Genomic DNA, 27,978 nt, shown 5'->3' with positions numbered 1-27,978 from the left:
ATGGAACAAGAGTTTCAGGCCCTCCAACAGAATGATACTTGGCGTCTTGTTCCTCCAGTGTCTGGTGTCAACGTCATTGATTCCAAGTGGGTTTTCAAAGTCAAGAGACATGCTGATGGCTCCATTGAATGCTACAAGGCACGGTTAGTTGTAAAGGGCTTCAAAAAGAGGTATGGTCTTGATTACGAAGACACTTTTAGTCCCGTCATCAAGCCTACTACCATTCGATTACTACTGTCTCTTGCGGTTACTCGCGGATGGTTCCTTCGTCAGCTTGATGTGCAGAACGCTTTTCTGCATGGCATTCTGGAGGAGGAGGTTTATATGCGTCAGCCACCTGGTTTTGTTGATCCGACACGACCTCACCATCTCTGTCGTCTGGTTAAGGCACTGTATAGGCTCAAACAGGCTCCTCGTGCATGGCATGCTCGCCTTGGATCTGTTCTTCGGGCTCTTGGGTTTACTCCCTCCACTGCCGATACGTCACTGTTTCTCCTCCAGCGCCCTGAGGTTACGATGTATCTTTTGGTTTATGTTGATGATATCATTCTCATCAGTTCCTCTGCTGCTGCTGCTGATCGCCTTGTGATTGCTCTCCGTGATGATTTTGCTGTCAAGGATTTAGGTGCTCTTCATTTTTTCCTTGGTCTTGAGGTTTCACGGTCCTCTGCTGGTTTGACTCTCACTCAGAAAAAGTACGCCTTGGACTTGTTGCGTCGTGCTGGAATGCTCACATGCAAACATGTTAACACTCCGATGTCTGCCACTGATCGGTTGTCTGCTCTTGACGGTGACCCTCTCTCGTCTGATGATGCTACTGAGTATCGCAGTATCGTTGGTGGTCTGCAATACCTTACTATTACCAGGCCTGATATCTCCTATGCAGTCAACCGTGTATGTCAGTTTTTGCATGCACCGAGGACGTCTCACTGGTCAGCTGTGAAGCGTATTTTGCGCTATGTCAGTCTTAGTGCCTCCTATGGTTTGCTTCTTCAGTCTGCACCGTCGTATGAGCTCTCGGCTTTCTCTGATGCAGATTGGGCTGGTAGTCCGGATGACAGGCGATCCACGGGGGGCTATGCGGTATTTCTGGGTCCTAACTTGATCGCCTGGAATGCTCGCAAGCAAGCAACTGTGTCTCGCAGTAGTACTGAGGCTGAGTACAAAGCTATTGCTGATGCAACTGCTGAGATCATATGGGTACAGTCTCTGTTGAGAGAGTTGCGTGTTCCTCAAGCTCGTCCTCCGGTCCTGTGGTGTGACAACATTGGTGCGACATATCTTTTTTCTAACCCGGTGTTTCATGCTAGGACAAAACACATTGAGGTGGATTATCACTTTATTCGGGAACGTGTTGCACAGAAGCTACTATGTATCAAGTTCATCTCGTCAAAGGATCAACTTGCTGACATCTTCACGAAGCCTCTTCCACAACCACAGTTTGTAGGCTGTAGGCGCAATCTTAACTTGCTTTGTACTTCAGGACATAGTTAAGATTGAGGGTGGGTGTTAGACTGTATATACGTAGCCTCTGTATATCTGTATTGTAACATTGTATTGTACCCCTTGGATACCTCTATATAATGAGATAGCCACGCCCCAGGTTAGGGGTGTCGAGCAGTTCCCAAATCATATGTTTAACATGTTGTGCTGTGGATGCGTCCTGCTCTTGCTTCATTGACTTGGACAGCTATAGTTGAAATTATTTTGAGGAGCAAAGTGCGCTCTTCTTCTGCTCATCACATCGTCTTACTAAACCCTGTGTTCTTACGGTGGTGCAGAACGGGGGCTGTTGGACTAAGCTTCACGAGCAGTTGCTGATGCTTCACCGGTGTGATTGGATGGCGTTAAGATGATGGATCTGCTTACTTTTGCCACCCAGGAAGGATTTGAAGTGAAGTTCGGCGTCTTTTGTTGTTGTTTGTGTTTGGACAGTTTGGTCTGGGTGGATGTGCGTTTGTTCTATTTGTGCTTGTGCCGAGACTTGAGTTTGTTAGTTGTGTGTACTATATCTGTAATCCCAGAGGGGGTATTTACGTTTTACCTAGGAGCGAACTAACGTAAGGAAGTTGTATTAGAAGGCATGCATGAACATGGTCTGTGCCTCTGTGGTGACAGTAACTTATGAGTGTAGACTTCAGTGGTTGAATTCGAAGCCTGAGTGTTGCCGTAGCAACTGCATAACCGCTGTAGTTGACATTCCAACATAATGCAGCCCTGCTTATCACTGGGTGTTTGAGCTATTTTTTGAGCAAGAACATAGCGCAGTGGCGCGGCTGGGAAGGGCCACATTGCAAGCTTTGCCGAGTGTCACATGACGGTTTTGTGACAGTAGTGTTGTGAATTTTAGGTTTGCCTGCGATCGGTGGTGGCGAGATGATGGCATCGCCGTCGGCATGAAATAAGGTCTCTCCGCCTCGTCCGCATTCCAGTGATGCTTCGTCATATCGTCGGGGGTATATAGAGGATCGTGTGTCCCAGATTTGGTTTGTCTTTGGTTCACCAAGTCGAGTTCCAACCGAAAAGTTTAGCCAGCCTCGGTCTAGTTGGAGATGGTGTGAAATTTCTAGGTCTGTACGTGGACTGGGTCGTTCTACAAGCCCTCTCCGGCGTTTTCTTTTCCCGGGCGGTGATTTGCTATGTAGATTAGGGCCGCCGCTGGCCTATACTGATGATTTTTGATTGTTACTTTTAAATTCTCCTGGATTTCAACAAGTTTAGTTTGCTCTGACGGAGCCCAGAGACATCAACAAGCTTTGTTCACGCCGCAGCACCAATTTCATGATTTTTATGTTTTGTGTATGTAATTTCCTTACCGTTTTGAATGTCGTCTTTTTGGTATATAGCAAAAAACTAAATTGTTAGACGAATTTACTGAAGTAAAAAACTTATTTACATTTCTCAAGCAAACAAACATACAAGTAGTTGAGAGCATGTGAGTCCGTCTCTCTTGCATTGTCCAACATTCACACGCCCATGCACAGTTTTATATAGACCTCACTTCTATCCTTCACCAGGTCAGTAAGCAGAGGTGGTACTGAAGTTGCTGCCATTCGGTTCATATGCATACATTTGTAGGAAGAATACATAGGAGCTATTGGGTGGTACGTACGCTGCATGAATAAAATTGAGAAAAATGCAAGAAAAAATAAAAAAAATCTGAAATTTTAGGATACCAAACCAAGTCGTTCATCCTACCCATGTACGAAGTTTTGCGAAGAAATGGCATCTGTGCTATTCTTAGTGAAGACAATACAATGCGACCTACAATTTATTCAAACAATTCTTTCCTTTTTTGTCCTTTTGCTAAGAATTCCACGGATATCATTTCTTCACAAAACTTCACACGGAGTAGAACGGTCGACCATGTTTGATACCTCAAAATTTCAAAAATAAATATTTTTTCTTAGTATTTTCTGATTGTACTATTCATATAGGGGTGCATGATACCCGAGAGCTCCTAACCCGTGTCTTGCATTTATACTTACATATAGTTATATACTACTTACTATTTATATAAAAAATGCATGTGTTTTGAGTTATAAATTCGTAAAATATTATATCATTTTCAAACTCGCATCAACTTTGGTTGTTACGGTGTATACTGAAACCTTACCGGAATTATTTGATATATACTGAAATCGAATTGTATTTTAATTTCATACCATATCTACTGAAGTAAAAATACCATACAAACCGAAAACCCGTATAAACTGACCATATAAACCAATTGCACAAAGTTAAGAATCTGTTCTACTTAATATATAGCCTTTGGTCTTTCCACAAGAAAAATATTTTGTAAGAGAAGGAGCGCCTGTTCTAATTAGAACGCCCACGCAACCACAAACCAGCCAGCCGCCGCCTAAAAAAATCTAGGTTTTTTTGCCTCCCACCGGCTCCGGCGCCGGTCCATCCCGTCTCCAGTGGCCTGAGGGCCATGGAAGCAGAGTGGATCTCAGCCCTTGCCGGTGGGAGGGCTCCGTTTTTAGATCTTTTTTCGAGTTCTGTTAGGGTTTGTGTCTTACTCAGGAAGGCGAGACGGCGGCGGCTCTCTGAAGATGGAATAAATGTCTCCCCGCCTAGCCCCCGGTCCGGTGATGCGTCTAGCATCATCGGTGGGCGTGTGGAGGTGTGTCTCCGGCGGATCTGTCTTTGGTGGATTTGCTCGATTTGTTCGTCGTTCGTCTTCGTTCATGTGTTTTCAGGTTGGATCGTTTTGATCTACACTCTTCATCTGCGGCGGTTGCTATTCTGGTGCGTTCGTTCTATGGGGCCTTAGCACGACGACTTCCCAAATGTCTACTATAACAAGGTTTGCCCGACTCCGACGAGGGAGGGGCGATGACAGCGGCGCGCCTTCGGCTCGCTTCAGTGCTTGTAGTCATCGCTAGATGGTCTACGAATCTGGATGTAATTTTTATCATTTCTAGTGTTCGTTGTACTATCATGATTAAGGATGAATATATTGAAAGTTTTCTCGCAAAAAAAAAGAAAAATATTTTGTAGAACACAGGGTTTACCATATAAACCCAATGTATATCTTCATTTTTTTTCCAATTTTAATTCTTTTAGAGGATTTACCATTTATAGGTTTTGTAGAACTTTTCTTTGGATTTTTTAGAACTTCTAGGATTATTTAGTTCTTTTTAGGGTTCTAGGTTTATTTAGTTTTTTTAGGGTTCTAGGTTTATTTAGTTTTTTAGGGTTCTAGGTTTATTTAGTGAAATCTACAATTAGTTTGCACAGAGCAGGTTTTTCCTCCTGGACCCATTCGCGAGATGTAGCAACCCAGCAACAGCCCCCAGCCCATTTCCACAGAAAAGAAAAAAAAATAAGGTCTTATACAATGGGAGATGCTTAGAGAGATGCTTAGAGAAATAAATCAGGATTTTTTTAAGCACCGATGCTTATTTGTACAAAGTAGAAGCTTAACTAAGCGTCTCTTCTATAGAAATAGACATCGATGCTTCCGAAAAAATCGGTTTATTTTTCTAATCACCTTTCCTGAGCATCTCTCGACGCCGCGGCGCGGCGGTGCCTCGCTCGATTTCACTTCACCGCCGAATGCGCCCCAAAACCAAATCCCTCGACAAAATCCCCAATCCCGGCCATGGCGATGACCCCGCCTCCGCCGCGCCCCCCGCTCCCTCACGCCGGAGCTGCCATACGACGTCATGGAGGAGATCTTCCTCCGCCTACCGGCGGACGACCCCGCGTGCCTCGTCCGCGCCGCCGCCTGCTGCAGTAGCTGGAGGGGCATGGTCTCGGACCCCAGCTTCGCCCCCGCCTACCGCTTGCGCCGCGGCGCGCCGCCCATGCTGGGCTTCCTCTACGACGACCGCCCAGCTTGGGAGCACTGGGTCTCCCACTTCCTCCCCACCGCGACCTCCCCGCCGCTGGCCGCCCGCGACCGCCAGCACTGGCACGCCCTCGACTCCCGGCACGGCCTCGCCCTCTTCTACGCCCCTAGAAGCGACGCGCACTTCGTTGTCTCCGACCTCGTCACCGGCGAGGACTGGGAAATTCGCGCCGACCCCAGGTGCTACGACATCATGTGGTCGAATGTGCTGCTGGACGACCTGCGCGAGAATGAGCAAATATCCTGCAATGCCGCAGTGCTCTGTGCCAAGGATGGGTGTGACCACCGTGATTGCCATGGCGGCCCTTACCTCGTGGCCTTGGTGGGCTGCGGCGTGGAAGGGGGCTGTTATATGAACCACGCCGCCGTCTACTCATCAGTTACTCGCGAGTGGAGCAACGGAATGCCATTGATGACACAGGGCACAGTGCTGTTGTGGGAAATAAGGTCTATGTCCCCTGCGTGGAGGATGACAGTGTCGTGGTGTACAACATGCGTGAGAATGAACTATCTGTAATCGTGGCGCCGCTTGAGGTCGAGGACCAGGAGCAGCAGCCCTACCTTGACCTCATGGGGGTGGAGGACGGCATGCTGCTGTTTGCGTCTGTGGTGAAGCCTAGACTCTACCTATGGACAATGGAGGCTGGTCCAAGAGGAGCTGCGGGATGGGCACGACGCAGGGTCATCGAGCTCGGGCCGTTGCTCCCTCTTCCTGTCCTTGAGGACAAGTCGGACGTGTCTGCGGTTGGTTTTGCAGAAGGTGTTGGTGTCATCTTCCTGAAGACAAGGGTTGGGTTGTACACAATGGAGCTCAGTTCAGGCAAAGGCAAAAAGGTGCACGGAGGGGACATCGGAAAGGCCATACCCTACATGAGCTTCTACATTGGAGGTACAGACTAACTGTTTTCAAACATGCACATTAAGGGTGCGTTTGGTTGCAAGGGCGGTCATGAATGGGTTGGGATCGTTCAGAAAATAGACATGTTTGGTTATAAAGCACATGAATGGTTCGAGTCAAAAAAAGAGAATATGCCATGAAGATGCTGAACCGTTCCACCCAACCAAATCGGTCGAATCAAATGGCCACCCTTTGCATGCATGACTATGTGAGCATGACTGGTGGTCCCGTCCTAAATAATTAGCTCACCACTTATATTCAGCCAAACACATGAATTGAATGGTTCAATCCCAAAAAAATTGAACGGTCCCAACCCATTCATACGACACCTTCAACCAAACGCATCCTAAGTCATGAACACTAAGCACACCTTCGACTACTATTATTGCTTGTATCTTAGATTGTTGAATAATTCAAGTATGAGAGTTCCTAGCCCTAGTGTGGTATGTGATTCTTAAACGTCAATGAGTATGTACAGTTCTTTTCTTCTATTTTTCTGCATAACTTGTTAGATATCTGTATGTGGGTCTGCTCATTTTTTTTCAGTTTCTGGGTGATTTTTGTAGAGATGTAGGAAGTAGGAACCCATTCTTTGTGATTGTAGGCAACCATGAGTAGCCCGTGATTTTTCATGCCATGTTGTCTTTGTGTCGACAGAAGCCAGAGAAAAAGATACAATAGTCGTGTGGAATTGGCGTTGAGCATATTAACTATCTGACTAAAGAATTTCATGGTGGATGTATAGTTGGTGATCTATGTTTATAGAGTATTTGACAAAAAATTACCACATTAGGGATTCCCGTCTCACGGAACTACCACATTTAAAAAAATGACTGATAACTACCTAAATTTTCTAATTTTGTGACAAAAAACTACCACTTTTGAAAAATGACCTGTTTAGACGATTTGAACATGTTTATGACAGGCGGGACCCGCCCGTCAAGGCTGACGTGGCGGCAAAGTCAACTACGTTTGTTTTGACCGTCAGGTTAACCGTTATGATAGTGGGGCCCACATCAACCTTCTTCTTCCTCCTCTCTCTCTGGCATTTCAACAAACATCTTATGTGCATGGGAGGAGAGCAGGTGAGCTTCGGCCCGACGACGGACGCGAGCATGCTCATCCAGCTGCTCCTGTGTCGATTTGGAGGAGGAGGTGAGGAAGCCAGGCACATCCCGCGTCGGTGGAGCTGAGCACGAGCGTAGGCTCCACTTTGCCGGCCGACTTGGTGCTGCGGGTGCTCTGGAGCAGTGTCGTCGAGGTGTACGCGGGCGTGGCTGCACCCAGCGGTGCTACTCGTCCTCCACCTAGCGTACTCGCCAGCAAGCTCGTGACGCAGGCCGCCTGCGCCACGCTTCGCGGCGACCGGTCGCGCTCGCTCTGCGAGCTCGTCCGCGGCATGCCCCGGCGCCGCGCTGGTCGCCGCCGCGGAGCCCGCGTCCACGGCCGTCCCGGCGTATTATCTCACCTCCTGGTACAGGTACAGCCGGAGTCACTCTGTCACCGGCGGCCTGGAGTCATTCGTGCAGGGCGTCGTGCTGTTCGTCTTCCTCGCCACACTCCTCTTCCTCCTGGTCTTCCTGGTCGTCATCGCCGCGTCGGCGACGGCAACGGCGGTGGCGGCGCAGCCGCTCATCTCCCGCGTGCGTGGCGGTTGTGACCACAGCCTCGAGCTGGAAGGGGGCGGGCGTGCAGTTGGTTGTGGTGAGCGTCGTGCTGGAGGTCGCTCTTCCCCTTGCCGTCGCCTCCTTCCCTTGGATGCACAGAAGGTGCTTGTTGAAATGCCTGAGAGAGACACGGGAGGAGGAAGGTTGATGATGACATGTGGGCCCCACCTGTCATAACAGTCAACTTGATGGTCAAAACAAACGGAGTTGACTGGGCCGCCACGTCAGCCCTGATGGGTGGGTCCCATTTGTCATAATCACGTTTAAATCATCTAAATAGGTCATTTTTTAAAAATGGTAGTTTTTTGTCACAAAATTAGAAAAAAATGGTAGTTATCAGTCACTTTTTTGAATGTGGTAGTTCCGTGGGACGGGAACCCCTAATGTGGTAGTTTTTTGTCAAACACTCATGTTTATATGTTGCGCTGATTGGTGTTACGAGTTGGTAAGCCTTAGTCAAAGCTTTGCTAATCAGGCCCTAAGATTGGCAAGAGTAGTTTGCAGATCAGTTAAGTGATCAGAGCTTTGCTGTGAGCCAAGAGGTCTCTGGCACCCAAACATCCTTGTGCTGTTTTGGATAGGATAACCTAGTCCCAGGCATGCACTAGGCACTTGCCGGGGAGCCTGCCCGAAGAAAATGATGATTTCATTGTTGCGTACTTCCAGCATTGTAGGTCCAGATTAAACCGTGTTGTGATATGGATGTTTCCTGCTATTGCTTCGTTGATTTGGGCAGCTAGAAATAAAATGATTTTGACGGCAGTGTGCTCCTCTCTGCTCATCATGTCATCTTATGAAGCCTTGTCTCTTATTGTGCAGTATGGGGGCCTTTGCCGGCATCTGATAAAGCTTCACGTGCAGTTGTTGATGCAACGAAGATATAACCAAATGGCGTCAGGACATTTGGATTGGTTTACATCTTTTGCCCAAGAAGTGTTAAACGTAGGATTTGTGGGAACTAGCTCAACCCTCTAGGGGTGGCCTATCACATATATTTATAAGGTTACACAATATACAGATTACACAGTTGGACTACGTTACAAAGTCTAACACCCTCCCTTAATCTCAACTCACTCCTGATGAATTTAGAAGGTTGAGATTGCGCCTACAGACCTCAAACATGGGAGAAGGTAGAGGCTTGGTGAAGATGTCTGCAAGTTGATCCTTCGAGGAGATAAACTTGATTTGTAGTAGCTTCTGTGCAACACGTTCCCTCACAAAATGATAGTCAATCTCAATATGTTTGGTTCGTGCATAGAACACCGGGTTTGTCGAAAGGAATGTAGCACCGATGTTGTCACACCAAAGAACCGGAGGATGTGACTGGGAGATTCCCAGCTCTCGAAGCAAAGACTCAATCCAGATAAGCTCAACAGTCGCATTGGCAACAGCTTTGTACTCGGCTTCCGTGCTGCTGCGAGAAACAGTGGCTTGCTTGTGTGCATTCCAGGCGATCAAATTAGGACCCAAAAATACAGCATATCCCTTCGTGGATCGCCTGTCATCCGGACACCCAGCCCAATCAGCATCTGAGAATGCAGATAGAACAACAGAGGAACTAGGTCGCAGATGAAGACCATAGGAGACAGTGAGACGCACATAACGAAGAATGCGCTTCACAGCAGACCGGTGCACATCAGTAGGGGCATGAAGATACTGACACACCCTGTTAACCGCAAAGGAAAGATCAGGGCGTGTGATAGTCAGATACTGCAACCCACCAACAATACTCCGATACTCCGTAGCATCCGTAGGAGACAAAATAGTACCAGCAGTAGTCGAGAGCTTATCAGTAGAGGACATGGGCGTGGAAGATGGCTTACACTTGAGCATACCAGCACGGCGCAAGAGGTCAAGGGAGTACTTCTTCTGAGTGAGAGCTAAGCTGCCACGAGACTGATGTGCAACTTCAATACCCAGGAAGAAGTGTAGCTGTCCCAAATATTTTACCGTAAAATCTCTGCCAAGTGCAGTCACAAGAGCATCAACAGCCGTTGCAGAGGAGCTGACCAGAATAATGTCATCGACGTACACAATCAAATACACAGTCACACTGGGGCGCTGAAACAAGAACAACGAGCTGTCAGCTGTCGACGGAACAAAGCCATGAGTACGAAGAGCCGAAGCTAGGCGAGCATGCCAGGCACAAGGCACCTGTTTCAGTCCATATAGAGCCTTCGTCAGACGACAGAGATGATGAGGCTGAGCGTGATCAGCAAACCCTGGTGGCTGCCGCATGTAAACCTCCTCTTCAAGCAGTCCATGGAGAAAAGCATTCTGAACATCAAGCTGTCGAAGAGACCAACCACGAGATATTGCAAGAGACAGGAGAAGCCGAATAGTAGTAGGCTTAACAACTGGGCTGAATGTATCCTCATAGTCCAAACCCTGACGCTGTTTAAACCATCTAGCCACAAGACGCGCCTTGTAGCGCTCAATAGATCCGCCAGCATGTCTCTTGACTTTAAAACCCACTTCGAATCAATGATGTTGACACGAGGCGGAGGAGGAACCAGTGTCCATGTCTCATTATGCATAAGAGCATGGTACTCTTGCTCCATAGCAGCCCGCCAGTGAGGAATACTCATAGCGGCCTCATAGTTGCGTGGTTCATCATTGGGATCTGCAACAGAATGAGCAAGACAGGCAGCCAAATATGTGACAGTACAATCATGACGCTGCTTGGGTTGAACAATACCGCTGCGGCTGCGAGTATGCGGACGTTGCGGGGCAACGGGAACAGGAGCCGACGGCGCCAATACTGGAGATGATGACGGTAGGTCGGGCGACGGGGGCCCAGACAAAGACCCAGGCGAGGCGATGGTAGGCCCAGCCGACCCAGGTGAGAGGGGCGGCAGGGACATACGACCAGGCGACGGCGGCAATGACGGAGGCGAGGCCGGGCGTGGAGACGGTGGCAAGGACCGCTCGAGCCGCCCAGGTGAGACCGGCGGAGACAGGGCCGCGCCTCGGCTGGTGTGGTGGACCGCGCCTCGGCTGATGTGGGCGACACCTCGGCCGACACCGACCCAGGTACGGAGGCCAGCGCCGGTCCAGTGGCATGAGCGGGCGTGGCTCCAGAGACGGGGTCGACGACGGGAGTTTGTGCAGGCACGTGCACCGACCGATCAACATGCGTCACAGGAGTTGCATCCGGAAGTAGTTCCAGGCGAGCACCACGTCCAATACCCGCACCATGATTAGGTAACAACACAGGCGAATATGCAACATCTTCAAATTGGCCAAGCATAATAGGAGATGGATGCATAGATAGAGGTGTGGCGGGTTGCTGCGGCATGGCGGAAAAAGGAAAAACATTCTCATCAAAGACAACATCACGGGATATGTAGACACGATTTGTTGGCACATGAAGGCACTTGTAGCCTTTGTGAAGAGAACTATAACCCAGAAACACACATTTCTTAGACCGAAACTCAAGCTTTCTATGATTATATGGACGAAGATGGGGCCAGGAGGCACACCCGAACACCTTAAAGAAGGTATAGTCACGAGTTTCATGGAGAAGGAGCTCAATAGGAGTTTTCATATGAAGGACACACGTAGGTAGTCGGTTAATAAGAAAACATGATGTAGCAAAAGTGTCGCTCCAAAAACGAAAGGGTACAGAAGCGTGAGCCAGGAATGTGAGTCCGGTCTCAACGACATGTCGATGCTTGCGCTCAACAGCGCCGTTCTGCTGATGTGTATGAGGACATGATAAACGATGAGAGATCCCAAGCTTATTAAAGAAAGTGTTGAGGTTGCGATATTCGCCCCCCAATCGGACTGAACATGGATAATTTTATGCTTGAGAAGACGTTCTACATGCACTTGAAACTGAATGAAGACATCAAACACATCAGCTTTGCGCTTAAGAAGATAAAGCCAGGTAAAGCGACTATAGGCATCAATAAAGCTAACATAATAGTTGTGACCACTCACAGACGTTTGGGCAGGACCCCATACATCAGAAAACACAAGTTCAAGAGGACTCGTTACTTGACGAGTAGAAGAAACAAATGGTAACTGATGACTCTTGCCTTGTTGACAGGCATCACACACGGATATCTCCTTATTGCTAGACTCGATAGGCAGCTCATGGCGGTGAAGTATATGGCGAACTATGGGAGTGGCAGGGTGACCAAGGCGAGAGTGCCACTGGGACGGCGACACACGAACACCACTGAAGACGCGCATGGCGGATGGATCCTCCAAGCGGTATAGGCCATGGCTGAGGCGACCACTAAGCAGAATTTCCCGAGTGGCTCGGTCCTTAACAAAAAGATCAAACAGATGAAATTCACATAAGACATTGTTATCAAGAGTGAGCTTGGGAACAGATAACAGATTAAGAGTCACCGAGGGGACCCGTAAAATATTACGAAGATGAAGCTGCCTAGATGGATGACTAGTTAAGAGAGATGCTTGACCAACGTGAGAGATGGGCATACCTACACCGTTGGTGGTGTGAACCTTGTCATGACCGTAGTATGGCTGGTGGGTGGACAACTTGGCGAGCTCGTTCGTCATATGATTCGTGGCACCAGTGTCCATATACCACGCATGATCAATTGGGTATGATGGTGTAACACCGTGTTCAGCGCGTGTATCCTTTCCCTTGGCGGCAACATGAGCAGCAGGAGGGCCAAGATCCGCCATAGCAAGTTGACACTCATTACCTTTTCCATCATTGCCAATACCGAGGAAGCTCCGCTGTAAACGCTTGTGGCACTTGGAGGCGAGATGCCTCTCACGCCCGCAGAGCTGGCACCACACGGGGCCGCCACCCGAGGATGGCGCAGGGGGGTTGGCGACCCGGGTAGGCGACGAAGGCACAGGGGGGCGCTGGCCATGCGACGCCCAAAAGGCCGATGGCTGGTCGGCGATGGTGGTAACAGAGCGGCGAGCTTCGATGCGTTGCTCGGTGAAGAGCAAACAAGAGAAGAGCTCGTGTGGAGGAAGCGGCGGCTTGGCGTTGTGGACGGCCTCGGCAAGGTTGTCGTAGTCGGCATCGAGACCCTTAATAACGTAGCCGGCGAACTCCTCATCACTCAGCGGTCGACCAATAGAGGTCAATGTATCCGCCAAGACCTTGATTTTGTTAAAGTACGTTGTGGCAGATGAGTCCAGTTTCTTGATATCATCAAGCTTGCTGAGAAGAGCCATGGAGTGGGCGGTGGAGGTCTGTGCAAACGCATGCTCCAAAGTCGTCCATGCATCCAAGGAGGAGGCAGCAAAGAGGCAAAGACCAGCAACCCCGTCGCCGAGGGAACCCTGGATGGAGGAGAGGATCGCTTGGTCTTGCTGCACCCACACACGGTGCGCCGGGTTGATGGCCGAGCCATGGACGGTGGGAATAACCTGCGGCGGACACGACAGGGAGCCATCAACGTAGCCAAGGAGGGAGCGGCTGCGGAGCAGCGGTAGAACCTTGGCGCGCCAAAACAAATAGTTGTCCGGCGTGAGGCGAGTTGTGATGAGGTTGTCGAAGTGGAATGGGCCGGAGATCATGGCGGCGTCGGTGGTAGCAACAACGGGAGCCGCAGGGGCTTCGGGTGCCACACCCGCGGGCTGATCATGGGAGGCCCCCGAGGCCGCTGACATGATGGCGAGTGTCGGGGATGAGCCAGCAGTGGCCGCAGGTGGCGCCAGCATCGTGGCGGTGGAGAACGCCATCGTCGACGGCGCATGAGACGGCGGGATCGGACCCGAGAACAACGAACCAACGGCGGTGGTGCCAAAGACTTGGGGCCGCGGCGTCGCACCAGCGTGGGCGGGAAGGTTGAGAAGGGCGGCCAGCGTCGCGGGGATGGCCCCGGAGCTGGCGGAACCGGAGGCGGAAGCGGTCATGGTAGCTGCGGCAGCGGCGGCCCTAGGGTTTGGGGCACGGCGGCGGCGGCTGAGGTGGAGTTGTCGTAGGTCCTAGGTTTAGGCCGATACCATGTTAAACATAGGATTTGTGGGAACTGGCTCAACCCTCTAGGGGTGGTCTATCACATATATTTATAAGGTAACACAATATACAGATTACATAGTTGGGCTACGTTACAAAGTCTAACAAGAAGAATTTGAAGTGAACTTCAGTTTCATTTCCTGCTGGTTGTGCTGAACAGTTTGGTTAGGGTGGATGTGTTAGAGTTGTGTCAAATATTATTGTACAAGGTAGGTTACAGTTGGACTTGGTTTTGGACTGTGTGTAGACAGGGTAGGAGTTGTGTCCTAATAGGACACCTGTATCCTAGGCCTCTCATATATATCGGGGGTAGACACACGATGTAATCTATGCCAACATAATAGCACAGGCACGCGGGGGAGCCGGCGGCGTGTGCCGGTGCCCGGGCGGCCGGAGTGCAGTATTGTGACGGTGTCACGGGGAGGAGCGCCCGTAGTCATGCCCCGAGGATGTAGCCATGATGGTGAACCTCGTTAATAAATCTCGGTGTCGTGCCTCGTGTGATTGCTTGGTCCTCGGTAGATCAACGGTGGCTTCGGATTTATTCTAAGAGGATGCACTTTTGTTCTATTTGTGCTCATGACAAGAACTTGAGTTGGTTTGTCCAAGTTGGTGCAACTCAAACTAATTGACGGTTTTGTGGAATGAAATGCTGCATATTTCTTCTTCTATACCCTTTGCTGATAGAGAGGATGTTATTGTCTTGAAAAAAATGCACTCTTCTAGGATTATAGTGTACTACAATGCTTTTTGGTCTGTCGCAAACTGAAAGTTCTCACCAGGTTTTATGTGTTCCTGTTTCTTCTTAGTTCCCATAGGCGTCAGAGATATATCAGATCATTAGTCATGAAGTACTCCTTGTTTGTGTTGTTTCTAACTTGGTCTTTGAATGCCCTGTTGCCAAGCTGTGGTGGTCTGAACTTTCTGGATTAGTTCAGATTAAGATGGGAACATATAATAGAACAAGAACAGACTAAGTGGTTGGTGTCATCTTACTGAAGACAGTGGTTGGGTTGTTCACATTTGAGCTCAGATCAGGCCGAACCGCCGAAGCAAGAAGGTACACGGAGAGACGTCTGTCGAAAAAGTCATGCCCTACATGAGCTTCCACACTAGAGGTACGAACTAGACTCCAGTACTGCTTTTGATTATGCACATGAACTCACTAACAGTAAGCACACCATTGACTACCTTTGAGCAGGTTGATAACTATACAGAGTTTTTCTTTTCGTTTTTCTGCATAGACAGTTAGACATTTGTATGTGGAGTTCCCAGTACTTGTGTGGAAGCCGTATTGGGCAGATTCACCAAGCAGCCTACCAAAGAACTCCGTGGTGATTGGGTACTTGGTGCTCTATGTTTCGCTGGTCTGGTTACTTGGGTAGGAATAGGATAACATAGTCCTATGCAGGCCACTAAACATTTACCCGCGGGAAAGAGATGATTGCCTTGCCGTGTGCCTCCAACATTGTACTATCGTATTAGTTCCAGATCAAATCATATTATCCTGTTATATACTGCTTGGTTGATTTGGACAGCTACAATTGAAATGATTTAAGGGGGAAAGTGTGCTCCTCTTCTACAGTTCTACTCATGAGATTATAATCTTAAGCTTTGTCTTACGGTGCAGCATGGGGGCGATCACTGAGCTTCATGAGTAGGTGGTGCTACCGCGGTTTGAATGGCGTCAAGGCGATGGATCTGATTACTTTTGCTTCCTTGGAAAATTTTGAAGTGAGCTTCCGTGTCTTTTGTTCTGGTTGTGTTGGAACGCTTGGTCAGGTTGGAAGGATGCGCTTTTGTTCTGTTTGTGCTTGTGCCAACATTTCAGTCCATCCGCACGAGTGGCGTGTGCTGTCTGTGTAACCCCAGCAGGTATTTATGTTTTACCTTGCGAATTAAGCTAACTTTTTAATGGCATCAAATCCCTTACAATCTTGACGCTATTGGAGATCTGGATGGAACGTAATCGATGCACTTTCAGAAATAAGGAGAGCTCGGTGGAGGACGTTCTGGATGCAGTATGTCGAGGGGTGGACTTATGGCGCCAGGCCGGTGTAGCATGTTTGCAAAACCCCGGACAGGGAATAGGCTAACTACTCGATATAAGGGCCTATCTTTTCTTTTTTCCTTTCAATATAGTTCCTTCGTCCTTTTTTTCTTTCTGGATTTTAGGATCGGCACCATGTATTTGTTTTCCATTGCTTCCTGCTATGATTAATGATCAATATGAAATGCCAGCAGCATGCTGGATCTTTTAAAAAAATTCCACAATTTTTAAAATTTAATTCATTGCTTGAGAGAGAATAAAAGACGAGTCAGGCACCGATATGTAATGATAATGTGTTTTTTTGCGGGGGGTAATGATAATATGTTAAATTCACAGCCTGTCATGCAACCCACAATTTGCAACTGACTTGTCTCTTCTTTTCATTTAGCGGGTTGTCCATCAAACTTAACATTTTTACATGGCAAACATATGTTGTGCTTATAATTATAGTTCACTGTTTTCTATCCATGGCTAAGAAATAATTGTTTCTAATTTAAAAACCATCATGGTCAAAACTTTAGGAAGTATTTGACAAAAAACTACCACATTTCACGTCACCGTCCCACAGAACTACCACATTTTAAAAAATGACCGAAAATTCCAGATTAGTACTAATTTTGTGACAAAAAACTACCAAGTTGAGTTGATGACCATTTTTATGATTTTAAACCTATTTATGACATGTGGGACCCGCGTGTCGGAGCTGATGTGGCGGAAAAGTCAACTCTGTTTATTTCGACAGCTAGATTGACCGTTATTATAGGTGGGTCCCACGTGTCAGCATCTACCTTCTTCTTCCTCATCCTCTTTCTCTGTTAGGCATTTCAACAAACACTTGGTGCGCGTGGTGAAACAGAGCATGGGCATGCTGTCAAGGACGCGGAGCTCGCCCTACCACGTCGTCGTTGGCCTTGTCTGCAAGCTTTGCAAGCGTCGTGGCGTTGGCCTCCGCGAGCCTGGTCGCGAGCGCCGCAAGCTCTGGCGCGCCTCGCGCGAAGCGGCAGGAGGAGCCTAGTTGGAGGAAGGAGACGGGATCTTGTCGATCGCCTGGAGCACGTCCTTCATGGCGGGCCTCTTGCCGGGCGCCACGGCGCAACACGTGAACCCCAGCCTCAGGCAGCTCGCCAGCGTCTCCTCCTTGCCCTCCATCTCCCCCCGCAGCGCCGCGTCGGCCAGCAGGAACGCCTGCTGCCCCTTGTCCTCCATCGCCGCCCACTGGCAGAACTCCACGCTCGTCAGCGCGCGCCCGGCCACTAGCTCCAGCAGCACCATGCCGAACGAGTACACGTCCCACTTGGCGCTCGGCTTCGTCGGGTTCTTGGCCGCCTCTGGCGCCTAGTAGTGTGCGGCTGCCTCGGCGAAGGAGGAAGGCCCGGCACCGGCCAATGGGCTCACCCTTCCTCCTGCTCCGGGCGGCAGCGGCAACAGGTCCGGCAGGCTCTTGGGCGACCACTTGCTCCCAAACCGCCCCAACGGCTTCAGACTGCTCTCCCTGGCGCCGCGGACCAGCCGGTGGATGCCCAGGTCGGCCAACAGCAGCTCCATGGACGCGTCGTGGACGCCAATCGTCGAGATGAGGACGAGGAGGAGGAGGGCGTGGAGCATATGAGAGGAGGTGCCCATGGGCGGCACGGGCGAGCACTGACCGGATGGCGCCGGAGCCGGCTTCTTTCACGCGGAGGAGGTCTTTGGCATGGACGGACCACTCCGGCGACGGGCTGGGTGGATGCGACGGCGGAGGAGCGGCGACGCCCTGCCAACCACATGCGTGCTTAAAATGTCAGACAGGGAAAAAGGAGGAAGAAGAAGAATGGCATGTGGGCCCCAGCCGTCATAACGGTCAACACGATAGTAAAAAAACGGGGTTGACGATTTCTGCCACGTCAGCCCTGACAAACGGCCCCTCCTGTCATAAACGTGTTTAAATCGTCTAAATGGCCATTTTATGAAAGTGGTAGTTTTTTGTCACAAAATTAGTACTAAACTGGAGTTTTCGGTCACTTTTTTGAATGTGGTAGTTCAGTGGGACGGTGACGTGAAATGTGGTAGTTTCTTGTCAAATACTCAAACTTTAGGCTTTGTGGAACGAAGACGACGACTCTGAAGGCCTTCCTTCCCCCTTCTCGCAAGGCAGCTATGGCAAAGCCTCCCCCCTGGATCTTCGTCGGCGAGCCTGTGGAGTTGCCTCCCCTCTGCCAGCCGCTTCAGCGGTCTGTAGCAGGGAGAGGAATCTTGGTGTCTCAACTCTGGCTAGTAGATAGGTTAGGATTTTAGTTCTTGCAGGGGCGGCAATTGGACGGATGGCGACTCTTCTTCGTCGAGTCAGTATTCCGGGCTCATATCCTCACCAAGTTCGTCCATCAGAGCGGATTAGAAAGAAATCTGATGTAGATTCCTGCCAGTTCTTGTGTGGTGACTAGGTTAGGGTTTCTTGTCGTGCGTAGGGACAACAAGATTTGGTGTTAGGTTCACCAAATCGATTCAAGGTTCAACGACGATGACTGCGGCTCTGGGTCGCTAGTCCTTAGCGGCACGCGCATGAAGACTTTATGGCTATCATCACAAGGTTAGGCCAGCTTCGGTATGTGAGCGGCGACATGTTCTAGCCGTTGCAGTGATCGTTAGGTAGCTCACGGGCCCTCGGCATCCGAGTAATAAGCTCATATGAATTTACAAAAGAATAATAACTTTCCTGGGTAAAATTTATTGAGGGAGTTTTTGTAATAGATATGAATGCCTTTTGAAGAAAATAACCTCATACGGGTGATAATGGGAGAATAAAAACCTTGGATTCAACTACTGTCAAGAATTAACCAGAAAATGGCAACCGTTTTAAAATTGACTAAGCAAAATTCATTTTCTTCTTGTATTCATATTTACAGACATGAGGACAGTAATTTAGTAAGGCCCATAAGTTATCTTTAGTAATTTTTTTTTACTATTTCTGCTAGTAGTTTTTAGAGAACTTACCATTTCTATATATTTTTAGGAGAATTTAACATTTCTAGTTTTTGAGGGAATTTACCATTTCTAGTTTGCACGGAGCATTTCCCTCATTCGCAAAAAAAGAAGAAGCATTTCCCTAATAGAAAAAAGAACTTTGCACGAAGCACGACTTTGGCTCCTCCTCGATCCCACACTCACAGCCCAGCCCATTGCCGTAGGTGACCAGCCACCCACACGCGACACGAGTCCTCCCATCGAGGCGAAAAAGGAAAAACCCAACTCCACTTCTCTCCCAATCCCAAAAGAAGAGAAGAAAAGTGGGGAAGAAAAGTGCAGACCGCGGCGTCTGTCTTCCACCTCCGAATTCGCCCCCCAAACCAAAACCAAATCCCTCGACAAAATCCCCAATCCCCGGCCATGGCGCGCCGCGCCCCCCGCCCCCGCCGGACGCTGGAGCTGCCAGACGACGTCATGGAGGAGATCTTCCTCCGCCTACCGGCGGACAACCCCGCGAGCCTCGCCCGCATCGCCGGCGGCTGCAAGAGCTGGCGGGCCATGGTCTCGGACCCCAACTTCGCCCCCGCCTACCGCAGGCTCCGCGACGCGCCGCCCGTGCTGGGCTTCCTCTACAACTACCGCTCCACCGACGACGAGGGAGCGCCCTACTGGACGTCCCACTTCCGCGCCGCCGCGGCCCTCCCCCCGCGGGTGCGCCGCGACCGCAAGCACTGGCGCGCTCTCGACTCCCGCCACGGCCTCGTCCTCTTCGACACCCCTGAGGGTGACGGGCACCTCGTCGTCTCCGACCTCGTCACCGGCGAGCGCTGGAAAATCGACGGCCACCTCACGTTCCCGGATGCGTGTAATGCTGCAGTGCTCTGCGCCAGGGACGGATGTGACCACCGTGATTGCCATGGCGGCCCTTTCCTGGTGGCCTGCGTGGACTCCGTCGTGGCAGGGGACCGGAGGATAGCCAGCGCCATGGTCTACTCATCAGTTACTGGCAAGTGGATCGACCCGACCTTCCTCGAGCACCCGAATGTCATCGATGGCAGGGGGCACAGTGCTGTGCTGGGAAATAAGGTCTATGTCCCCTGTGTGGAGAGTGGCAGTGTCGTGGAGTACAACACGCGTGAGAACAAGCTATCTGTGATCAAGGCGCCATTTGAGGTCCAGCACCACAAGATTGAGCTCATGGGGGTGGAGGATGGAATGCTGCTGTTTGCGTCTGTGGTGAAGCCTAGGCTCTACCTATGGTCGATGGAGGCTGGTCCCAGAGGAGCTGCGGGACGGGCACGAAGCAGGTTCATCGAGCTCGGGCCGTTGCTCCCTAGTACTGCCCTCGTGGACAACACCGAAGTGTCGGCGGTTGGTTTTGCGGAAGGTGTTGGTGTCATCTTCATCAAGACAAGGGTTGGGTTGTACACCATTCAGCTCAAATCAGAACAAAGCAATCAGGTGCACAGGGGGTACATCAATAAGGTCATGCCCTACGTGAGCTTCTACACTGAAGGTACAGATAATTGCTTCCAAACATGCACATTAAGTCAAGAACGCTAAGCACACCATCGACTACTATTATTGCTTGTAGCTTAGATAGTTGAATAATTTAAGTCGGAGAGTTCCTAGTGTGGTATGTGATTCCTAAACGTCGGTGACTATGTAGAGTTTTTCTGCATAACTAGATAGATATCTGTATGTGGGTCTGCTCGCATTTTTCTGGTTTTTGGGTGATTTGTAGAGATGTTAGGAAGTAGGAACCCATTCTTTGTGCTGTTATACTATTCATTCAGGTGTTGAGTCGTGCTGCAGACCTGGGTGATTATAGGCAACCATGAGTAACCCGTGATTTTTCATGCCATGTTGTCTTTGTGTCGATAGAAGCCAGAGAAAAAGATACAGTAGTCGTGTGGAATTGGCGTTGGGCAGATTAACTAGCCAGCTGACTAAAGAATTCCATGGTGAATGTATAATTGGTGATTTATGTTTCATTGGCTGCGCTATTATATGTTATGCTGATTGGCTTTACTAGCCGGTAAGCCTTAGTTAAACTTTGCTGATCATGTCCTAAGATTGGCAAGAGCAGTTTGCAAATCGGTCAAGTGATCAGAGCTTTGCTGTGAGCCAAGAGGTCTCTGGCACCCAAACACCCGTGTAGTATTTTGGATAGGATAACCTAGTCCCAGGCATGCACTTGTCCATGAGCCTGCTCGAATGAAAGAGATGATTTCATTGTTGTGTACTTAGAGCATTGTAGGTCCAGATTGAACCGTGTTGTGATGTGGATGCTTTACTGCTATCGCTTCGTTGATTTGGTCAGCTAGAAATGAAATGATTTTGAGAGCAGTGTGCTCCTCTCTACTCATCATGTCATCTTATGAAGCCTTGTCTCTACATGAGTTTCTACACTGGAGGTACAGACACGCACATTAAGTCATGAACGCTAAGCATACCATCGACTACTATTATTGCTTATAGCTTAGATTGTTTAATAATTTAAGTCTGAGAGTTCCTACTGTGGTATGTGATTCCTAAATGTCAAAGAGTATGTAGAGTTTTTTCTTCTATTTTTCTGCACAAGTAGATACATATCTGTATGCATGTCTGCTCCTTTTTGTCTAGTTTTTGGGTGACTTGTAGAGATGTACTAGGAAGTAGGAGCCCATTCTTTGTGCTGTTATACCATTCAGATGTTGAGTCGTGCTGCATACCTTGGTGATTGTAGGCAACCATGAGTAGCCTGTGATTTTTCCTGCCATCTTTGTCTTTGTGTTGATAGAAGCCAGAGACAAGGATACAATAGTTGTGTGGAATTGGCGTTGGGCAGATTAACTAGGCGGCTGACCAAAGAATTTGATGGTGGATGTATAGATTTATGTTTCATTGGCTGCTCTATTAGTCTATTATATATGTTGCGCTGATTGGTGTTACGAGTTGGTAAGCCTTAGTCAAAGCTTTGCTGATCAGGCCCTAAGATTGCCAAGAGCAGTTTGCAAAGCAACTAAGTGATGAGAGCTTTGCTGTGAGCCATGAGGTCTCTGGAACCCAAACATCCTTGTGGTGTTTTGGATAAGATAACCTAGTCCCAGGTATGCATTTGGCATTTGCCCACGAGCCTGCCCAAATGAAAGATACGGTTTCATTGTAGCATTGCACGTAGGTCCAGATCGAATCGTGTTGTGATGTGGATGCTTCCTGCTATCACTTTGTTTATTTGAACAGCTAGAAATGAAATGATGATTTACAATAAAGGACTGTGGGGTTTTTACCCTACAGTAAATATTCAAAAAAAAAAAGAAATGATTTTTGAGGGCACTCTCTTGTCATCATGTCATCTTATGAAGCCTTGTCTCTTATGGTGCAGCATGGGAGCCTTTGCCAGCATCTGATGAAGCTTAATGCGCAGTTGTTGATGCTACAATGATATGACCAAATGGCGTCAGGACCTGGGTTTACTTTTTCTGCCGAGGAAGAATTTGAAGTGAACTTGAGCCTCATTCACTGCCGGTTGTGTTGAACAGTTTGTTTAGTGTGGATGCGCTTTTGTCCTATTTGTGCTTGTGCCATGAACTTGAGTTCGTTCATTCGTCCGGGTTGGGTGCGGCTCAAACTGTCCGTCAGGAGAAATTTTAGCGATCGGTTGACGGTTTTGTGGCATGAATTGGTGCAGATTTCTCCTTCTCTATCTTTGGCTGTTAGAGACGATGTTGGTGTCTTGAAAGGTCACTCTCCTGAGATTTATGGTGTGGAATCTCTCTATTCTATGCAGTAAGAAATTTCAGGGAAGCTAAAATCCCCACCAGGGTTCATTTGTTTCTGTCTGTGGCTTCACGCTATGGACAATTTCTCACTTGTTTGTTGAATGGCCTGTGGTCAAGCTGTTATTATGCCTTGTAGAGCTGTACTGTGGACTCTTTGGAAACATCGCAGTGATCTTCACTTTGATCCTTTGAGTAAGGTGGTGAACACAGGAGCATCGCGTACTCGGGAGGTGGAGGCCGCTGTGCCTGGAGAAAAAAAGGCGGCCCCTGACTCTGATGAAGATGGAGAAAATGCCCTGACGAGGTGAGTCGAACGCGGTTGTGGATTCAGTTTTTCTTTTTCTTTTCTTTTTGTGAATAGTTTCTGCAGTGGCAATTCCCCGCGACATTGAATCAGCTGAACCTGTGTTCTTTCTGGATGTAAAGACAGATTTCATTCAAACGATGGTCCTTTGAGTAAGCAAAAAAATATATCGCATTAGGTAGCCTTTCGTTTCGTCCTGCAACTCTCCTTTTTCTTTTGCGAATAAACTGTCCGCTAGTGCTACTGCACAACCAGGCATCATCAGGAAATAAGCCTCCGTTTCTGTTGGCGTGTGTAAACATGTTATGTTTTCCTGCTTAGCCACAAACACATTTTTTTTTTAATTTCTTCAACTTTGTTAAACGAAGATCATATATCAGATACTACAAGGATAGAATTAAGGAATAAGAGCAACTCCAACAGGCCGACCCACGGACGACGATTTCGTCTGCTTTTTATCTGTTTGGATCGGCCAGACGGATACGGATGTCCGCTTTCGCATTTGGGTCAGGCGCGTGTGCCCAACGCTGGCCTGAACCCATTTTGACGGCGAAAAAAATGAAAGCATGCATATTAAAAAAAAGAAACATTATTAATTAAACATTAAAGCCGGCCATGAAGACTGGCGAGAGTCCACGCGTTCACATTTGCATTTAAAAAAATAAAAACAGCCTAAATACGAGGCGGCGTGCTGCCCTAGGCGTCGTCGTCGTCCTCGGGGTCCGTGAGGTTGATGAGCGTCGGCGCCAGCCTGGCCCAGACGAACGCTGTGTTCCAGAGCGCCGTCATGTCGGGCAGTGCCGGCGCAGGCAGTGCCGGCGCGGGGGGTGCGCAGCCGCCTGGGCAGCCGTGGCCTGGCGCGCCTCCTCGGCCTCGCGCTGCTCCTCCTCAAGGTCGCGCTCGAGCATCTCGAGGTACTCGTCGTCGCGGCGCTCCTCGGCCACCCTGATCTTGCGTCAGTGCTCGAGGTACGCCTGCTCCTGCGCCGGCGTCGCTCCCATCCGAACCGGCGGCGCGTGTACCCACTCGCGCACTACTCCCGTCCAGGAGTAGCGCTCGATGAGGGACGGCTCCCGCTCCGGCTTCGGCTTGGTGGGGGACGGCGGGGCCACCGGCGGCACCATGCTGTCGCCCGCCGCGGAGAGGGCAAGGGCCTGCGCCATTGCCGCCTCATACCGAGCCTCCTCTTCCGCCTTCGCCCTGCGCCGCTCGTCCTCCTCGCTCTCCCGGCAGACGGCCGCAAGGGCCGCCTGGTAGGCGTCCTTCGCCGCCTGGTCCTCCTCGCGGACGACGAGCGCCGGTGGCGGCGACCTCCGGTCGACCTCGCGCACGCCCCGTCGCCTCGCCTCCTCGTGCTCGAAGGCGAACCACCTCGCCCAGTTGGGCGAGTCGGTTGCGTAGGCGGGGTCGCGGCGCTGCTCCGGCGTCAGCAGCGCCCGCTGGCGCCGCACCTCCTCCGCGTGAGCACGAGCCGACTGCGGCGCCGCTGGCACTGGGATCCTATCTGGATCCAGATGTCAGTCGTGCGGCAGCGTCACGTCGGGATACGGCAGAGGCTGGTGGTGCTGCCAATGCCACTCCGTCTGGTGCACTGGCACGTTCACGCGCTGCCTCTGCCGGCGAGGCGCCGGCACCGGCGGAGGTGGAAGGAAAGGGGTGGCGGGGGACTTGTCCTTGGCCTTGCTGCCGCTGGCGCCGGAGAAGAGGCCCATCTCGGTGTGGTTGTGGTGGCTAGGGTTTGCCGGCGACGAGGGAGCAAAGGATGGCAGATGTGGACAGTGAGTTTGGATGAGGACGGTCCCGCCGCACGGTCGGCTTAAAAAAGGACAAGCGCCGACATTGACGCGTGGGCCCCGTCGTCATAAATTAAGCTGACCGCGTGGGCAGCGGGTAGTTGGATGGCCGTCATGTGGGGACGCGACGGACAGTGAGAAGGCGCACAAAGCGTCCGTTCGGCGTCCGCGCCGACGCATTTGGGGCGCAAATTTGGGCCGCAAATGCGTCGGCGCGGACACGACGTGGACGTGATTTGGGTTTGGGTCGGCGCGTTGGACCGCCACTTTTATCCGCGTCGACCCAAACGGACGCAGGCGGACGAAATAGGTCTGCCCTTTGAAGTTGCTCTAATGGTGGTTGATCTGTCCGCACCGTATCTACCCTCTACTTGGAACTGAAGCTAGCAATGGCGTGTGCTGCTCCATTTGCTTCACGTTCATGTATAGCGTTGAATAGTTGATGCGCCGAACTCGCTCATTAGCGCTCGGCAGTCATCTATGGAGCACCGGGCCCGATGCTCCATAGTCGGAGGAGGTTCAAAATTGCTTGTACCACTTCCGGGGAATCACTTTCAATCATGATGGGAGTTGACACCCACTTCTTGGCCCAGTCGTAAACCGAGTAACAGGGACATCAATCACGTATTGCTTGGAAGTTGAAACCACAGGAAGCTGCCACAAACCCGCCAGATAAATCACGCAGGTTATAGCCACAAAGGCATCTTCTTCGTCTTATGAGTCGGCGATGATCGCTGCATCTCAGGAAGGAAGTATGGATTGTCGCAGAGCACAAATAAAATTCTGCACTTGTAGAGTGAGGACGTCCTGAACCCAAATGCATATGAACCTGCTTTAAAAAAATGCATTTTAAATGCGTTTTAAAATGTCAAAAAAAAATTCAAAGGTTTAGAGAAAACAATCGTCAAACTTTCATAATTCTATCGCTAGCCATCTGATGTTCTGACCTCAACACATAATTCTATTACAGTATTAAATTTAATTAATAAAAATAAAGGTTAGAGAAAATGTGGCAACACTTTTATTTTTGAGAAACATTCTTTTGAGGGAGAAAATGGCAACACTTTTTTTTTAGAGAAACATGATGGCAACCTTCTGAACTGTGCGGCAGAGAATGGGCCATCTGCAGTTCTGCACTCGACCAGGATGTCCCTGTTACTCGGTCCTCTTCCCCTCGTCCCTTTCCAGCCCAGCCCATCACTACCCTTCTCCAAAAAAACCGAGAATAGAAATCCGCCACCCCACGCCGCGGCGGCGCTTCTTCTCGACTTTCACCGCAGCTCGCCCCAAAATCCCCGGCCGAAACCCCATTTCCAGCGACGCCGGCCCAACCCCTCCCGCGGTGAGCCCGCCACCTCCGACACAGCGTGGCTGCAACTCGCCGCCGGCGCTGGTCGACGACGCGATGCGCGAGATCTTCAAGCGCGTCCTCCCGGACGACCCCAGGAGCCTCGTCCGCGCCACCGCCGTCTGCACGAGCTGGCACGGCATCCTCTCCGACGCCGACTTCGCCCGCGAGTACCGCGCCTTCCACGGGGCGCCGCCCGTGCTGGGCTTCCTCCACAACACACGCCACAAGAGGCCGTGCGAGAAGGGGAGAATCAGAGACTACGAAAAGGAGCACGTGGTCTCCAACTTCGTCTCCACCGCGTCCTTCCGCCCGCCGGCGTGCCACGAGCGCCGCCACTGGCGCGTTCTCGACTCCCGGCACGGCCTCGTCCTCTTCCACACACCTAAAAGGGACGAGGACTTCGCTATCTGCGACCTCGTCACCGGTCGCCGGTGGGGAGTCAAGGCTGACCCCGACTGCGCTGACATCATCTGGAATGATTGGTCTGAAGAGGATGAAGACGAGGGCATAACCTGGAATGCCGCGGTGCTATGTGCTAAGGACGGCTGCCATCACATCTACTGCCATGGCGGCCCTTTCCTGGTGGCCCTCGTCGGCTCCGACGAGGAAAAGACCTCTGCCACCGTCTACTCATCGAATACTCGTAAATGGAGTGACATTGTCTCTGGTGAGGAACCTCATGCCATCGAGACGACGGGGCACACTGTCGTTGTGGGAAACAAGGTCTATTTCCCCTGTGAGGAGACCGACAGTCTTGTCGAGTATGACATGGCTGGGCAAAAATTGTCGGTGATTGCGCTAGCTGAAGAAGAGGATGATGACCTGCCGTGGCTTCACCTCATGGGTGTGGAGGACGGGATGCTGATGTTAGCGACTGTGATGAACTTTACACTCTGCCTATGGTCAATGGAGGCTGGTCCTAGCAAAACTGCAGTATGGGTGCGAGTGTGCGACACAGGGTCATCGAGCTCGTACCGTTGCTCCCTGCTAGTGCCCTCATTGGCGTGTCGGTGGTTGGTTTTGCGGAAGGTGTTGGTGTCATCTTCGTGACTACAAAGGCTGGGCTGTACACAGTTGAGCTCAGTTCAGGCCGAAGCAAGAAGGTGCACGGGGAGACTTTTTTCAGAGAAGTGATGCCCTACACGAGCTTCTACACTTGAGGTGCATACTAGCCTCATACTGTTTTTCAAACATGCACATTAAGTCATCAACACTAAGCACACCATCGACTGCTATTACAGTTCTTTTGCTTGTAGCTTAGATTTATAGATCATTTTAGTTCGAGAGTTTCCAAGACAATGTGCGAGTTCTAATCATTGATGAGTATATAGTTTTCCTTCTCATGTTTCTGCATAACTAGATATATATTTGTCTGTAGGTCTGCTGATTTTTTTTGGTTTTCTGGGTGATTCTAGATATGTAGGCATCCTCCTTTGTGATGTTATACCATTCTGATACATACAAATCAGAGGGAAAATAAATATAGTAGTTGTGTGGAATCAGCCTTAGGTAGGTTAACTAAGCAACTGACCAAAGACCTTCATGGTGTTGGGGATGTACGCTGCACTGACTGCTCTAGCATAGATGCTGTGCTGATCAGGTTCAATGAGTAGGTTAACTTCATCGGAGCTTTACTAATCAGGCCCCTGTAACACTAGGTCATTACTGCCTAGAACAGTTTAATTATCAGAGCTTTGCTCCAAGAGGATTAGTGTACCCATAACCTAGTCCCATTGCTGATAAATTAACCGAAGGAAAAAAGATGGTTCCGTTGCTATGTACCTCCAACGGGATGCATGCTCAGTTGCTCCTATGGCTCGGTTGATTTGGCCAGCTGAAAATGAAATGATATTTTCTCGAAACATAGACGACTTTTTTGACTCATCCATTAATTAA

At 50.0% G+C, this 27,978-nt stretch overlaps 1 protein-coding gene and 2 pseudogenes across 1 annotated transcript; all 3 read left to right on the top strand.

The window, feature by feature from the left end:
• On the top strand, window positions 1–8,808 carry LOC119283354 (annotated as a pseudogene).
• A 10,372-nt stretch (window positions 8,809–19,180) lies between these two features.
• LOC119284614 lies at window positions 19,181–22,680 on the top strand. Its single transcript, XM_037563757.1, has 2 exons — window positions 19,181–20,386; window positions 22,238–22,680. Exons 1-2 carry the CDS (start codon window positions 19,291–19,293, stop codon window positions 22,270–22,272), a joined length of 1,131 nt encoding a protein of 376 aa, XP_037419654.1. The 5' UTR covers window positions 19,181–19,290; the 3' UTR covers window positions 22,273–22,680.
• Window positions 22,681–25,589: 2,909 nt separating this feature from the next.
• On the top strand, window positions 25,590–27,242 carry LOC119288536 (annotated as a pseudogene).
• Window positions 27,243–27,978: the final 736 nt, after the last annotated feature.

The sequence above is a fragment of the Triticum dicoccoides genome, chromosome 4A (genome assembly GCF_002162155.2).
Source record: "Triticum dicoccoides isolate Atlit2015 ecotype Zavitan chromosome 4A, WEW_v2.0, whole genome shotgun sequence".
NCBI classification, from domain to species: Eukaryota; Viridiplantae; Streptophyta; class Magnoliopsida; order Poales; family Poaceae; genus Triticum; species Triticum dicoccoides.
The sequence above is the reverse complement of the archived record's forward strand: the minus strand, read 5'-3'. Positions and strand labels throughout refer to the sequence as shown.